The 16,392-nt window shown below is 34.2% G+C and overlaps 1 protein-coding gene across 1 annotated transcript in view; it reads left to right on the forward strand.

Annotated features, from left to right (window-relative positions):
* The window catches only part of LOC143240719 (NALCN channel auxiliary factor 2-like), a 65,834-nt gene that overhangs the window by 35,665 nt on the left and 13,777 nt on the right, over window positions 1–16,392 (forward strand). Inside the window, exon 2 of the mRNA XM_076483647.1 lies at window positions 3,432–3,597. Within this exon, the coding sequence (XP_076339762.1) occupies window positions 3,432–3,597 (166 nt within the window). The remainder of the gene's footprint in view (window positions 1–3,431; window positions 3,598–16,392) is intronic.

A 16,392-nucleotide genomic window follows, 5' to 3' on the forward strand; every position in this document is an offset into this window, starting at 1 on the left:
AAATAAAAGCTAATGTACTACAATAATTATTTATAAGGACAATGTTAAGACTTAAAGTGAAGAAAGATTGTGAAAACAGTGAGTGAACTTGGATATAATATGGACACACACTAAATGAATTAATAAAAGTATATAGCTAGTAACATAGCCTTACCACAAACTTAACTCAGCACAAGATGAGTTATTATTTAAGCTAAGGAGATTTTGTTTAATAAGTAGACTATTTTAATGAGAGGTTCCAAGTTTGTGCAGCTCGTAGCTGAAAGGTTAAAGTCTGTGAGGAGACTCTGTTGTCCAGCTGTTGTTGTTTGACCGAAGAAACCTTACGAAGATGATAAAAGGAGTGATCATTTCTATTGGAAATCCCTATGTGTTCGTTGACTTGTACAGTTAAATGACGTTTGGTTTTGCCAATGCAATTAGCTTTTCAGCTGCCACATATATGTATGAGTGAATGATCAATGAACGAAGTGGGGTCGAAATTCAGCCTCTCACAAGTAAAAATGTTTTATTTGATACATCTGTTGGAAGACAATTCTCAGTTGAATTTGTATACAGTACACATGTAACAGTTTTAAAAGTTGATTTTTAAAAATTAAGTAAAGTATTACTTTAGATTACTTAAATTACTTAAAAATTAAGTGAAGTAAGTAAAGTAAAGTAAAAATTAAGTAAGGACGGCATAAATATACGGGAGATTTTAGGCACAATTATTCGTTTAATGTTGCTATGGGGATTGAGTGTTCCATTAACAAAATCACAAGTGACGATTTTAAGAAAAGGCCTATGGTATCCATTTATCTGAAGGTCAGCATATAGAAGCTTTAGTTCATAAAAACAACAACGACAAATGTTAAAAATTTTAATAAGTAAACAAGTGATAGGGTTACTTTTCGAAGTGGGTGTAGAAGCCTGTGATGCTTTTATTATATTAGAATGGGGCTGTCACTTGATAGTAAGGCTACTCACGCACCCTACGGCCAAAGGTTACATCCATCTACCAGTCCAAATTAGTGTATTCTTAAAGTTGAGATTCATCGTTATATGTGAGAGGCCTCGTAAAAAGTTAACAAAAATACCAATTTTGTTGTAGTTCATGTGATTTTCGCGAGGACTTCTAATGGTAAAGGAAGTAATCAGTTTGAACATTAGACTCATTCAGTATTCATGAAAATATAGCTTTAATATGAAATAAAACTTATCGTGTTGCTTATAGTTTCGGTTTCATTTTTGAGGGTGTTTTATATGACTTATCCTGTGTTTTATATAGGTTTAATATAATGTGTAATTTGTGTTTTTAGTAGTTAATTATTTCTTCTTCCGCATTAATACATTAAACACACATAGTTAGGCTGTTGACGTGTAACTACGTGATTTTTAATGCGCACATCTGTTTGTGTATAATATACAGCATGTTTTAATATTAGTTTGATATTTGTTCTTTTGTGTGTAATATATCAAAATATAATCAGGCTGTTAATATATAACTACACACATTTTAGCGTACTGTGTTAGTAGTTAAGCTTGCGTTAACCAAAGCGAACAATCGTCTTAGATATTAAGATTTTGATGGAAACATTGAAATACTTCAGCTTTAACTTGATTGGTTACTTTAAAGTAGTGTATATAGTTGTTTTGAAGAAGAAAAAAATATTATAAAGCCATCACATTGAAAGGAATTAAAGAAATCAACTCTATACAGGAGAAATTTCACAAGTTAAAAATCTTAATATTTTGTAAGCAATTTAAGACACTGTCATTAAAGAACATTCCGACAACGTCACTCGACTTTACATTGTTTATTTTACTGTGTTGTCGTCATCGGTAATACTAGCTTCTCTCAGGTAAGAAAAACTTATCACTGCTTGCTAGTATAACAGACGTTAAAGTCACGCATATCGATCTGACTTCAGCACGCTTTCAAATATAGTACAGCCAGGGAGATCGAACCTATTCTACTACAGCAGGGATTGGCCACAAGAATGAAGAGGACAAAACAGGTTTACTTTAGCACAACTTATTTATTTTACTATGGATCATCCGTTTCCGCTTTTGGGATCCACGTCAGAAGTTAAGCAGAATAAAATATATTTTTCAATGTGTATATGTGTGTGTACGATTTTTGAATTATGTTTATTCATTTATGTCTAATTATAAATTATTTCAAATTTACAATAATACTAGCCGCAAAGACATATGTATGTATATCACAGAAGGTGTAAACAAGAAAACACCAGTAGTGTAACTTTTAATTTATTCAAAAACTGAAAGTTTTTCTCAAAGTCAGGCATGCTCTTAGTTAAACAAGTAACCGCGGCAGTAATAAGATCTGAAATTTGTCAAGAGATGGCGCTAAAGTTAAAAGTTTGTATTCGGGGGTAGGGGGGGCTAAGCCATTCTTCGATACGTTATGCCGCTAATACTAATTTCTGTGAATGACAGTTCTCTATACAACTGATCCTTATACTAACTTTTCTGCATTTACATTATATTCAAAATCAGAAAATCTAAAGTTTTAAATGTCTGCGTTTAAATCTCTGAACTAATATGGTACCAAAATCATTTTCGTGTAAATAAAGCCCCGATATGTTCCGTTACTTATGGACTTAACTCATACCTAAAAAAAGGTTGAAAATCACCCCGTTGATCAGCTGTAAGTTTAAAGATGAGAAACACAAAAATCTAAAGATCGATTCATGGTAGTGGACAGACGAGACGACTCTACAGAAGGAAAACCTCACCACAGCAACAAAAGCTGCAGAGGTAAAAATAAGTACAGATGAACAAGTATATAGTATTTTTAGATGGAATTTACATTTTGTGGACTACACAAGAACTCATAGTAATACACTGTATTTTCTTATATGAAAGTTAGCCTTCAGAATATATTTATAACAAACACTCTATAACCCTAGGTTTACAGGTGATAATCTTTCAACTTCACGACTAAAATAAAAGCTTTATACACACATATATATATATTCTTGATGTAGGCTTAATAAGTATTGATACAAAATAATAACAACCTTATAACCTGAGCACTTTCGAAAGGTGGACCTTTTGACAGGGGCGTGTTACAGGGTTTTATCATTTTCTATATATATATATATTCCTTTATCAATAGAAAAATAATTTTTCACGTGTATTTGTGGTTTTTCATTTTATACTGAAATAGAGTAGCAAAACAAACAAATCAAAGAAGAGATGACGCAAGATGAAAAACAAAATTAAAAAGTTAAACTAAACCTTGAACAAAACTCACAAACTGTTGAACTAACTTATATCAATATCAGTGTAATTTATATTAAATTTACGAATAGCATAGTTATTATTAAACACTGCCGTTTTATAAGGACGATATCAACAAGAACCAGTAGATACCAGTGTATTTTGAACGAATCCTAATTCTCAAGTTTTATTTTTTCTTGCAGAAGGTTTATCGACAATGGGTGTGTGCTATGCTACTTCCTTTCTTCATTCAGGATCGTCACGTGAAGCCTTGTCCAACGGTTTGTCACAAAGTAGAGCAGCAGTGTCCCTACTTCCATCCCCGAATTAAAGAACAGTACGCTGGGGAACCAGTTTTTAAATGTATAGGTGAGATTATTACAGGTTTTAGTTTGTTGTTGTTTCTTGCAGTCAGTATTTCCAGTATTTGTACTTGTAATTTGCAGACATTTTTATAGTCAGCTTATATGATTGTTGTCATTCTTGTTGTTTTTAATAATAGGTTATATTTCGCAGAGGCAGCAGAATATGTTTGAATTAGGGCGGGGGTACCTTATTTGCTATCTTAACCGCTGCCATTGAATTGTAAACTCATACAGAAACTTTCCATGGTTATTATGTCCTAGTCTCTAGTCCTCTTTTAAAGGGGTGCTACGCTACCGATTCAAAATATGAGGGGGTCACTTTGTTCCAGTGCCCCCACTCCCGGTTCAGCCGTCAATGATATCTTGCTAAAACCAAACGACTTCATACCTTAAGCAACAAGTTAAATGCTGAATCACTCAACTGAGTGTTAGGCACCAGTTTGTTCGTGAACAGGATATATTTTATATGAAAAAACAGAAGAATTTAATTAGAGCGCTTGACTCGAAATCTGAAAGTCGCGAGATCGAAACCCAACCCCGAAATGCTCGGCCTTGAAACGCAAGAAGCGTTGTTGTGATAGTTAAACCCACTATTCTTTGGGAAATATAGCCCTCTAATAGCTTTGTGTAAAATTCAACAAAACAACCAAACATGACTTTAGCTGCGATTTTAAAATAATTCAACTGAACAAGTGCGTCGCACTCTTTGCTTCGTATATGTGGCATCGCAACACAGGATTTATTTATAACAATCGTCGCTAATTTTGATGCTGTTGTTGTTTTGAATTAAGCACAAAGCTACCCAATGGGCTATCTGTGTTCTGCCCACCATGGGTATCAAAACCCGGTCTTTAGCGTTGTAAGTCCGCAGACATACAGCTGAGCCACTGGGGGCCTCTAATTTTTAAATGCCGCCCATTAGCCTAGCGGTATGTTTGAAAACTTGCACAGCTAGAAACCGGGTTTCGATACCCGTGGTGAGCAGAGCACAGATAGGCCATTGTGCAGCTTTGTGCTTAGTTCCAAACAAATAAATTTTGTATTGATCGACCAGATGGAAGTCAACAGCATACACCATCAAATCTTGTGCTATTATAGTGTATTTGACAACGATTTTTGTTGTTTTTTCTTTACGGTAACGAGATTTGAACGATGGTCCATCAAATTTACAACTTGGCACACTAACCACTAGGTTACTCCTGCTCCTTATACTTAAAACTGTTCTCGTACGTGTGATTTCAAAACTTTTATTTGCATTGTCGTTTACACTGGTTTGTGTAACTGATGCGTATGTAACTTGTTGTAGAACGCTTGTTGATTTTTAAGGTAAAATTCTGTGAACACACAATCATCTTTGTGTGCTGATAAGCTCTATAAGGTAAAACAGTTGTTTACGTAAAGTGTTTGTTTACTAATATGAAACACAACTACACAAACAAATAATTGAACCATTTCATGTTTAACCTAGCTTATATGACTGCGTTGTGCTTGTTTAAATAGTTGTTTATGAAATATTATATATTTATCAGGAATCTAATTTGATATTTTAAAAAAATAACATTGGCACGAAATTTGCAAATTGCACAGAAAAACCTGTAAGGGCCAGTGTTTAGTTACTGTAATACATTTCATCTCAAACGTATAATTGTTGTTATGAATTAAGGTGTCACAAAATTCGTGCAAGGGTTCTTGATGATGTTGAACTGTAATTTTAATAATGATATTTTTATTGTTAAGAGAATAAAAACCGAAAGAAGTGCCCCATATTAAGAGTAAAAACAAAGACGGCGTTTTTCGCGCAATAAAAATTAACATTTTTATAAGATATTTTGGCCGATTAGTTTATCTAACACAATTAACATCAACAGGGCTGGTGTAATAAAGATTTTATCTTTCGTTGTGCTACAAAATGTCGTTTTACTCTTAATATAGTAGCAGAATATGCCTGGAAACAAAGACTTGTTCCAAAGTTAAATCTTCGGATTTACGATACTAAAACCAGTAAGTTCATTTTCCCTTGGCGGACAAAGTAAATAGCATAACCAAATGGTTAGGGTGATTGACTGGGAATCTGAGGGTCGCGAGTTCGAATCCCCGTTCCAACAAACATGCTCGTTCTTTCAGCAGTTGGGGCGTTATTACGTGACAGTCAATTCCATTATTCGTTGCTAACTCAAGAGTTAGCAGTGTGTAGTGACGACTAACTGCCTTCTCTTTCTAGTCTTTCACTGCTAAATTAGGGACGGCTAGCGTAGATAGCCCTTGTGTAGCTTTGCATGAAATCCAAACCAGACTTAAAGACGATGAATGTACTATTTATATACATGTGTCTTCTGTATTATAAAAGTTTAAAAGTCACGTGGCATTCTTTTAGACACTGTTTATTATACGAGCAAAAAAAAGAAAGAAAGAAAGAAAGAAGTCTACATCACCTACAACTTGCTTTCGTTTTGCCGAAAGACATTGTCGGCACTGGACACAGCAGAGCCAGTACAGCTGACATATTGCTATACATTCTTATTTACTTTTGCTCGTAAATCCTTGGAATAAAGAAAGCTTCGTAATTAAAATGACTGTATCTTAAAAACTGCTTATTCTAGGAGGCGCATTATTTAGAAATGCTTGGATATAATGCAAATGTTTCGAAACTGTATTATACCGCGTGCTCAAATCGCTTTTCTCACATATCAAATGTTTTACTTCTTTTTTTTAATAATAAGAAATTTGAATAAAATATGTTCCATCTTGCAGGATACTGCATAGATAATTGAACGTTATCTATCTATATACGTGTAGGTTCTAGAATGAAAAAAAGTCATCAATAACTCCATTCAGAAATAGGTTTAGTCCTAATTGAGAATAACGGTCGGAAAGTACGTCGAGAATTCTTTGTTATAACTTATGAAACGATTTCACCACATTTAAACTTTCCCACATAAAACTAATGGTTTACATTGTGCTTCTAGTGTGAATTCATTTCTTCCAACAGACCAAATAGTTTATGAGATACAATCATTTTAAATATAAGGTTCCTTGTATAATTACTCTCTATATGGTCACAAAGAGCGTTACTGATCAAATAAATGACGTGCTTGGCAGTAAGATTCAGGAGTTTCATGTTTGGGAATCGTTTACACTATTGTTAAAAACTAATCGTGGCCATGTCGTATAATTTATTCTGAACGGGTTTAATACACAAAGATTCCGCAATAAAACTTGCACGATAAATCTAACTATCAACCAGTTTGCTATTTCGTTTCAAAAGACAGACATGTCTTTCAAAGTATATTCCTCTTTAGTACGTCGTAAAAAAAGTAAAGTAAATGAAAAAGATTCACCTAGAAATTGATAATAAAAACCAGTTTCTGTAATTATTGACTTTATTAATTGGACGTCCTTCCTATGTGTTTTAATAAGTACGTGAAATTCTTAGATGACTTTCTGAAGGTCTGATGTCTAAATATACCGTTTGGTTTAGTTTCATAAATTATTACTATTTATCCCTCGCCATGCTACAACAGTATATCTGCAGACATACAACGCTATAAATCGGGTTTCGATACTCGTAGTGAGCAGAATACAGATAGACCATTGTGGAGCTTTGTACGTAACCACAAACAAATACAGTTATCATCATTTATCTCAGCAATCATATATTATTAGAAAAAATGAAATTAAGATCAAGACACTGCTTAAAAATCACAGGTACTTACAAATTTATACATAGAAAAAATTACATTAATTAGTAGGTGTTATCGACAATACCCCGTTGTTCCTAAACCGTCCATCTCTGTATTATTGTTTTATATTGGTGAATATGTATTTTTGTGTAATTGAAAAAAAAAATATTTTAGCTTACTGTTGCATAAGTTTGAAGTGTATTTCCTAAAATAGGATGGCATTTACAGTATGTTTTTATGATATTGAAATAACACTGTCGGAAACAGCAAGTGTAACGTATAAACGTGCATGTTATTGATACACATAAGACTATATCGGCTCCACTATGAGACAGTTACACACCTGTGTAAAGTAATAAGCAAATATTAAATCATCCATCAGATCAAGTGTTCTGATTATGTCAATATAAGAGATCCTTATTCAGAAAAACTCATACATACATTAATATTATATATATATGAACTCCTTATAAGAAATACCTTATTTTCAGTAAACAATTTTCTGTTTATGTATTTAATTTTGATTAAACTGTTTAATAGTTTTCTTTTCAAGTTATTTTCTTATATACTTTTGCAGTCAACAAGAAATGTGTTCCATTGTTCTTTAATTTTCATATCGTTTCCCGTGTTCGTGTTTCTGGGCTTTTGTTTAAAGTTGAGCACAAAGCAACACAAAGGAATATCACTACTCTGCCCACGACGAGTGTCTAATCTCGGATTCTAGCGTTGTTAGCCCGCGGACATAAAGTTGTTCCACTGGAAAGCTAAGCTTAGCTATACAACTACAAAGAACAGAAGTACATTTCTGATGTATCGCCAAGTTTCACTAAAAACCCAAATTTGTAAAATATTTTTCTCATTCAAATTCATAAACGTAACGTATTTGAAAGCATCAGGTTCCTCACTGTCTTAATAGGCGTTCTGAAGAATGTCTTTTTGTTAGTTGTAGAAAAAAAAATCAAAATAAGTAAGTAATATAATAAAATGTGTAGCACCTTACTTCAATATCAGTGGTTTGTTTGTTGCTGTTCACATATTCGATTTTTCATCCTTAGTTTAGAACTAAAGAAAACTAAAGAATGCGACCCGTACAAGTGTACAACCATTTCTAACTTCTATTAAAAAATCCACTAAAATTAATTATTAGATTAAAAAACATACTCTACTAAAGAAATATTTAAAACAAAACACCCGCAGTTTTGATGTAAAAAGAAAACTTTCAGTATTTCCACATACAAATAATTTACATTAAAACAAGAATAGTAAAACCGTTTATTTTTCTGTTATCCGGGAACAAAACTGATCTGTTAGTGCTGTTGTGTTTTGTATTTATTTACATTTCAATAGACTCTACAGTAACCTCCTGTATCATTACAGACTCTGATGGCTACAAAGAATCGTCTTCTGTGTCAGTTTTGTTTCTGATTCTAAAAAAAAACCATTTTGCGTGTATTTCAGTCTATAACTGTTAGAAAGAATCGGCTTATGTGACAGTTCATCTCTGATTGTTACAAAACATCGGCTTTTGTGTCAGTTTTAGTCTCTAATTGTTTACGAGATATCAGTTTTCGTGTCGTTTCAGTTCCGAACTGTTTGTAGGAATTAACTTTTGCATCGATTTACTATCTGATTGTTACGAGGAATTATGCCAGTTAGTAGCATATATGTCCCAAGCTTGATTATTGTATTGGTCTGTCGAGACATTGTATGTTCCACTATCGCTAAAATGTTTCCTTGTGCTTATAAATCGTTGTTTGGGTGCCCGTTACTAGTTAAAAATAACAAACTTAAAATGATATACATTTCTTATTCCAAAAATAGATTTGCATATACAGTTTAAGAACTTATGAGTAAAAATGGAAAAAAAAAATCTAACAATATGTCATACACATCTACTATATCCAGTACCGTCGAGACCTTTCACACAATACCAAGACTCATGATCCCATCTGAAATATGAATGATATAGTAATCTACCTAGAAGCTACTTATACTATCACTTGCACGAACAGCAATTATTGTAGTGTGAACTATGTAAGTGAAATATAATTATTATTAAATTTGTTTAATTCATTTACAAATTAAAATTCTGTTATGAATAGTAGAGCCACAGCAACAATTGTAAACACCTTTAACTAACGTTTAGAAATTACATATGATAATAACAAAGAGAACAAATTTTAATATGATTACCAATATAAAGATTCCACGAATAGTGTTAAGAAATTATAAAACGTTTAATATCAAACAGCAAAGGAGGAAGATTGAATTTCTGTTGACGTATAGATTTCCATTCATAATATGTAAACTTTTATCAATATTTGTCATCATTACGTCCATAAATTAGAACTGAAAAGTTTTTTTTACGGAAACGAGGTTTCGTTGTGACGTAATATAAGAGAGTTACGTGGAGTTCAAAGTTTAAGCCTGGTTATATTAGAAACTCCCATGTGTTCCAAGGTACATATCTCTAAATGTTGATAAGTCCTGTCTATTAAGGGACTTTAAAGCTATCACCGATGTATTAATATACGACCTTTTAGCGTAAGAGTGAAAGTAAACATGTATTAAATTCTAAGAAAGCTACTGACACGACGTGAAGATTTGAAAACAGTACGAAGTTTGATCTTGGTTTAGGAAGGTCTGAGTAGCTTACTGAGTAAATTCAACAAACAAGAACACATAGAAAAACTTTTCAACATGTTTTTTCATCGCATTTTTAAAAAGTGGTTTAAAATCAACAGGATATTCTTATTATTTTTCTTATAATAGACTAAGACCGGATTAGCTGTAGCAGGTTTTGTCCCATTTAACTTAGTCATAAACAAAACAATTAAATTTAGAAAGTATTTCATTAAATGTAAACAAGATCATGTTAGAACATATATAATTAAGTAATCCATTGATTCTGCTTATAGACGATGAAGCAGTTCAGTATGTAAGTCAATGGAATGTTGATTTAAAGAAATATATATCAAAACTAGCTGTTTAATCTTAATTATGAAATATAGCCAGGTGGTTAGAGTGCTCAACTCGTAATCTGAGGGGTCGCCGGTTCAAATCCCTATCATGCCAAACATGCTCGCCCTTTCAGCCGGAGGAGCATTATATGTAACGATCAATCCTACTATTTGTTGGTAAAAGAGTAGCCCAAGATTTGGCGGCGGGTAGCGATGAGTTGCTGCCTTTCTTCTAGTCTTACGCTGCTAAATTAGGGACAGCTAAACCAGATAGCTTTCGTGTGACTTTGCATGAAATTCAGAAACAAATAAACAATCATGAAATTTATATCTGTGCAAGGAAGTAGAAAATCCAAACTGTCTTTAACCATGAATTTACAACTTATAGAGATTTTATCATAAAATCCCGCAAACTCTGCTTATTATTGTCAATAACAGGATTTTAGGTAAATGACATATAAATACAGCACGAGTGCTAACTAGCATAATTTTTAGCTACGTTACAGCAGCTCATAGAACTGATTTGAATTTTTTTTGGTTTTTTTTTTTACCAAATACAAACTTTTAATCCATAGTTCCATCATCTCATCACCGACTTGAGATCTAATTACAGTTTTCGACTCAGGAGACCAAACCCTTTCGATTGGTGTATTTGACGACGCCTAATGAATGTATCATTGATTAATTTACTACAATTCTGCTTAAAATAATGTATATATGATGGTAGACTGGTAAAGATCCTGATGAGTAATAATCTCGAACTGGGTACACGCGCGTCCCAAGCTTGGTTTTGCTGGTGCACAAACATATAATAATAATAAAAAAAAAAAAAACGTCTCATAGGTCAATTTACTCTAATCCTACCTAAAATAATTTCATGTGTGGCAGCTACTTCGTAACTACTTTTAGTTCGTATCTGTTATCCTTTCTTAGTTTCGTTAATTAGCAGGTATTTTAGAATATTAAATATGCACGTATAAAACTCGTCTTAAATCACTATTTTTCTTCCTGTGTTTGGTTTCGTTATGAACAAATCCGTGTGCCCCTGAGATCAGCAAGAACGAAGTTTGACTGTGTGGGTATTTGGGTATTGATGTTGTTAAATACCCAGGAGGGTCAGGTACATTTGACCTCTTCCTCCCTTCCGAACGATTATAGCGTCTGTCTTTAGGGTTTTTTTTTGTTGTTTTTTTTAAAGCTTTGGGCCAGAGTAAAAGTATAACATCATACTCAGGTCCATTTCAGGGCTCAGTCCATGCATGGACGAACAAGAAGTTTTTTGTTGTTTTTTTTTCATTTAATTTTTTTTGTATTTTCATATATATATATATATTTTTTTTTTTTGTATTTTTCTCCTTTTTCTCGATTGAGAGAATGCTACTACTACTTGTAGTAACACAAACACTCACACAGAAAAGAAAGTAATAATAATTATTATTATTATTCAATACTTGAATAATAATTCAAAAGAGAAGAAAAAATAATAATAATAATGATTAAAAAGAAAATAATAATTATAAAAATAAAAAGAAACAAGGACTAAGTGTCTAGTGCATAGTGGCCATCTTGTGTTACATTTCTTAAATATATGTTAAAAGGGGAGAGGTATTTAGGACCATTTACATCATGTACGTGATATCTGTCGAGATCACACATTAAGTCATTTTTATGCCAATTCTTATTGAAATATTTTACTGAATTATGCAAGAGTCTTTCAGCTATTGTATCTATGTTTGCATACTTGTGCATGAATGTGGTTGAGGTGCTACGTGGTACTTTGTATGCTGAAGTTAGTACAGAATTTTGTATACGTTGAAGTTTCTGTACATGTGTGGGTGCTATGTTAATCCAGGCAGGTGATGCATATTCTATTGTTGGTCTAATGTACGTTTTGTAGATTTTAAGTATGTTGTCTGGTGATGTTCCTTGGATTTTACCTGAAAGACTTCTTGCATAGTTTGCTCTTTCCAGATTCGTATCAGTACATTTTAATATGTGGTAGCCACGTTAATTTTGAGTCATAGGTTAGACCTAGAAATTTAGCAGAAGTAGCAGTCAGTAAAAGTGATCCATTCATATAGAGTTTTGGTGGATCTTTTTCAGCTTATTCAGTCTGCTGAATACTATGACTTGGGTTTTGGAATATTAATTTTGATTCTGTATTTCTGGCAGTATTCTTCGATGTTATTTAGGACTGGTTGTAGGTTCGTTGCTGCTATTGACGGAGTGGGGCACTTTTCCAGACTGCTACATCGTCAGCGAACTGTGATGCATAACCTAAATTTAGGTCCAACAGAGGCATATTACTCACGTACATGATAAATAATATAGGGCTAACAACCCCTCCCTGCGGGACTCCTGCTTCGGGTGAAAAGGACCCTGAGTGGGCCCCATTTACATTTACTTTACACATTCTGTTATCCAGGAAGTTGGACAGCCAGCGAATAGTTTCCTGGGGTAATGCCATTTCAAGCAATCTATGTCTTAAGCCGTTATGCCACACTGTGTCAAATGCTTTCTCAATGTCGAGAAAGCAAGCTACAGTGCATTCTTTTGTTGAAGCTGTCGGTAATTGATTCTGTAAGTCGAATCAGGTGGTCTGTAGTTTGGCGGTTTTTCGAAATCCGTTTTGAATTTCTGGTAATTTTGAATTTTCTTCTAAGTAAACTGACAGACGATTACTAATTATCCTCTCTAATACTTTGCCAATACAACTGGTTAAGCTGATCGGGCGGTAGTTGTTTGGTTTATTCGCTGGCTTTCCTTCTTTCTGGAACATTAATATTATTGCTTCCTTCCAAGAAACGGGGATATATCTAGCTGATAGTGAGAGATTAAATAACGCTGTTAGGTGTTCATATAATCTCTGAGTGCCTTGTTTTAGGAGGATAGCTTGAATACCATCTTCTCCAGGGGCTTTGTTTTTTGTGTTTTTAATAGCAGTTACGACTTCTGTAACAGTGATATGTTTTACCAGTTGATGAGTGCTCCAGTCTTTTGTTTTTTCTTGGTGTGTAATAGTGTTGACTGGAAATTTAGGTGTAAAAATGCTTCTGTTTTGATCAATAAAGTTTGTGACTGTATTATAAAAGTATCTGTTCATGTCTGGTTCATGATGTGTTTTGAACGTGTTTTCTAGGTGTTTTTTAAATATCTCGGCTTTTTCTGTGTTAGTGTATGTTGTTTCTCCATCCAGTTCCAGTGGTGAATATACTGTGTTTGTTGTTCCTGTGTTTGTAAATCTTTTCAAATGTGTCCAGAATTGTTTAGGATCAGTTTTGTGATTTAGATCGGAACAGAAGGTGTCCCAGTTTTCTTGTTTCTGTTGTCTGATTAAGTTTCGTATTTTATTCCTTATTGTGTTTATCTGAGTTTTAAGTGTGGGGTTGCGATTTTGAATGTACTGTCTGCGGAGTATACGTCTGTTTTTAATTAAGTGTATTATATCTTTATGTGGTTGCCATGAATGAGTTGTTGTGAAGTGTTTTGTTTCGGTATCGAACTGTTGGCTGCATGTTTTAGACACTCAGAGATGATATGACAGTATGCATCTATATCTGATGCGTCCGCGGCAATATGTAGTACTTCTGGAGGTAAGGTTTCATTTAATATAGTTTGGAAAACTGGCCAATTAGCTTTTTTGTAGTTCAGTTGGTCTCTCACTATGATTTTATTTAAGTGGGGGGTGAGATTGAAGATACACCAAACTGGGAGGTGGTCACTATCTATATCGTGACCAACATGAAAATTTACGAATTTGCGACTCATATTTGACGAACACAGGCATAGGTCCAGTATTTCACTGGTGCCGTGTGGGTACGAGATATGTGTCGGTGTTGCATCGTTTAATAAAGTCATGTTTGATTCGTCCAGAAATTGATAAAGTAAGTTGCCATTTGCGTTTGAACAACGACAGTTGAATGCTATATGTTTACTGTTTAGGTCGCCGATAATAATAAGATTACAGTTGCTATTATACAATATATTCAATAGATTTACATCTAACACTGTACTAGGCGAGCAGTAGATGCCCGCCACAGTAACGTCTGTCTGATTTTGCGTTTTTACATTAATAACTATAGATTCATTACTGGAAGGGATAGTAAGTTCCTGAACTATAAGTTCAGTCTTATACAATAATAAAAGACCTCTGTTTGGATCTCTATTATCCTTCCTGTCATGTCTAATAGTAGAGTAGCCGTTTAATTTAAATCTATGGTAGTTATATAGAAGAGTTTCACTAATTATAATTACATCAGGTTTTATGGAGTTTGTTGTATCTTCAATCTCATGTTTCTTGGAAGCAAGAGCACCCTGGATATTGATGTGTAAAACTGTGAAGCTATCCATGTTTAGTAGAGTTTATGATGGAGGTTAAAATTTGCGGCAAGAACTTGTGTATGTTTTTCAATATGATTTTAACAATTATGTCTGTGAGACTGTTGGTGTTTGTGGGATTTGTATATTCTGCCATTATTTCCGAGAAAGTGGAAGTTATGGCAGATGTCAGTGTTGTTTCAATTGTTGTTGGTTGTGTATTTTGTGGTGGTTTTGGTATTTCCTCTTCACTTGGTAATGGTTTTTCCTGTCGGGATGATGAATTTTTAACCACTGCAGCGTATGTGTTTGTCTGTGTAGTTGTACTTTGTGGTGCTGGAGTGGTAGGTGTGGGTTCCTTAATTGTTCATGGTGGTGGCGGCTTGTTCATGTTGGGATTTTTAATTTCGTATAAGTGTGTTTTAATTGATTTATATTTCTGACAACCTTTATAATTTGCAGTGTGTTCTTCCCCACAATTGCAGCATTTGGGTTTGGGGTTCTGTTTTGTACACTGTGTAATGTGTTGATTCTCCCCACAGCCCACACAACGCGCATTTGCTTGGCATGCTGCTGCTACATGTCCAAACCTTTAGCATTGGTAGCACTGTGTGACAACCACTGCTGGTGTTTTTGTTTGTTCTACTGTGTACTTATGATACCACATAGTGATACCATTATTAATGAATTGTGTAATATGTGGCTGTGGTCTGTGACTACTTTGATTAGGTTTGTGGGTCTTTTAGTAATATTTGAAATTATACGCTCAACTGAAATGTGTTTTATGTTTTGTGTACTTAACTCTTCCTTAATGTCTTCTATGTCTATTGAATTATGTACACCTCGTATCACAAAAGATTTCGGTGTTGGTTTAGTTCCTGGTAGGTGTATTGTAATGCTTCCTGTTTTGAATGCGTCTGCAGGCCAAGCTTTTAGTAGACTGTTTAAGTCAGCGGGTTCCTGTCCTTGAACCAGAACACCGCCTCTGGGCAGACGCTTAATATTAGTAATCTTTGTGTCAGGTTTGCACCTGTATATTTCTTTGGCCAATTGTGGTTGGTTGTAACTACCAGGAACTCCTTGGATTATAACTGCGTGCTCAGGTGATTTTGGTGCGAGTTGTGTATGTGTGTCTGTGGTGGTTGTTTTTTGTTTAATTTGTTTTTTCTGACTTCGAGTCTGCACAAGCGTGAAGCCTTCGTCGTCAGAAAGAACTTCGTCTTTGTCTGAACATGTTTGTTTTTGAATATCCAGGGTGGGGATTGGGTTGCTAGAACTGCTAGTTTTTGGCATATTAAAGTCTATAACCGTAGTCTTAGGTACATTGTCTTCACATGCTGAAATCATAATATCTTTTACTAGTTTTCTTTTTTTTCGAGTCCTTACAGTATTTTCTTTAACCGGCGTTAACTTTGCTTTTAGTTCTTTTTCGGCTATGAACATTAAAGATTTTAATTTTAAATTATCATTATCTGTTTGGCCACAGTCACTAGACTTACTTTTTGTCCCTGAAACAGACGGGCTTGCTCCCTCAGTCTCAGACGCTACATCGCTTTCCCTGGTCTCCGACTCCCCGACCGGCATGTCGCCTCGTTGTTTAGCGAAGGGGTATTTCCTGTCTTGGGCTAATTCAAATGGTAATAAGGTCTTAGTGTCTACTTGTGTAAAACTCGAAGTGAAAAGTAAAAACAAAATATGAAGCGAAATATAACACGTAGAAATATAGAGCCTTTCAGAGGTATGTCCTTCCTTTACCCTGTCCAAGCGCAGAATCTCAGCAAGAACGAACTTTATGTTTTTGTTTGTTTTTGAATTTCGCGCAAAACTACTCGAGGGCTATCT

Source organism: Tachypleus tridentatus, chromosome 13, assembly GCF_004210375.1.
Source record: "Tachypleus tridentatus isolate NWPU-2018 chromosome 13, ASM421037v1, whole genome shotgun sequence".
Lineage (NCBI taxonomy): Eukaryota > Metazoa > Arthropoda > Merostomata > Xiphosura > Limulidae > Tachypleus > Tachypleus tridentatus.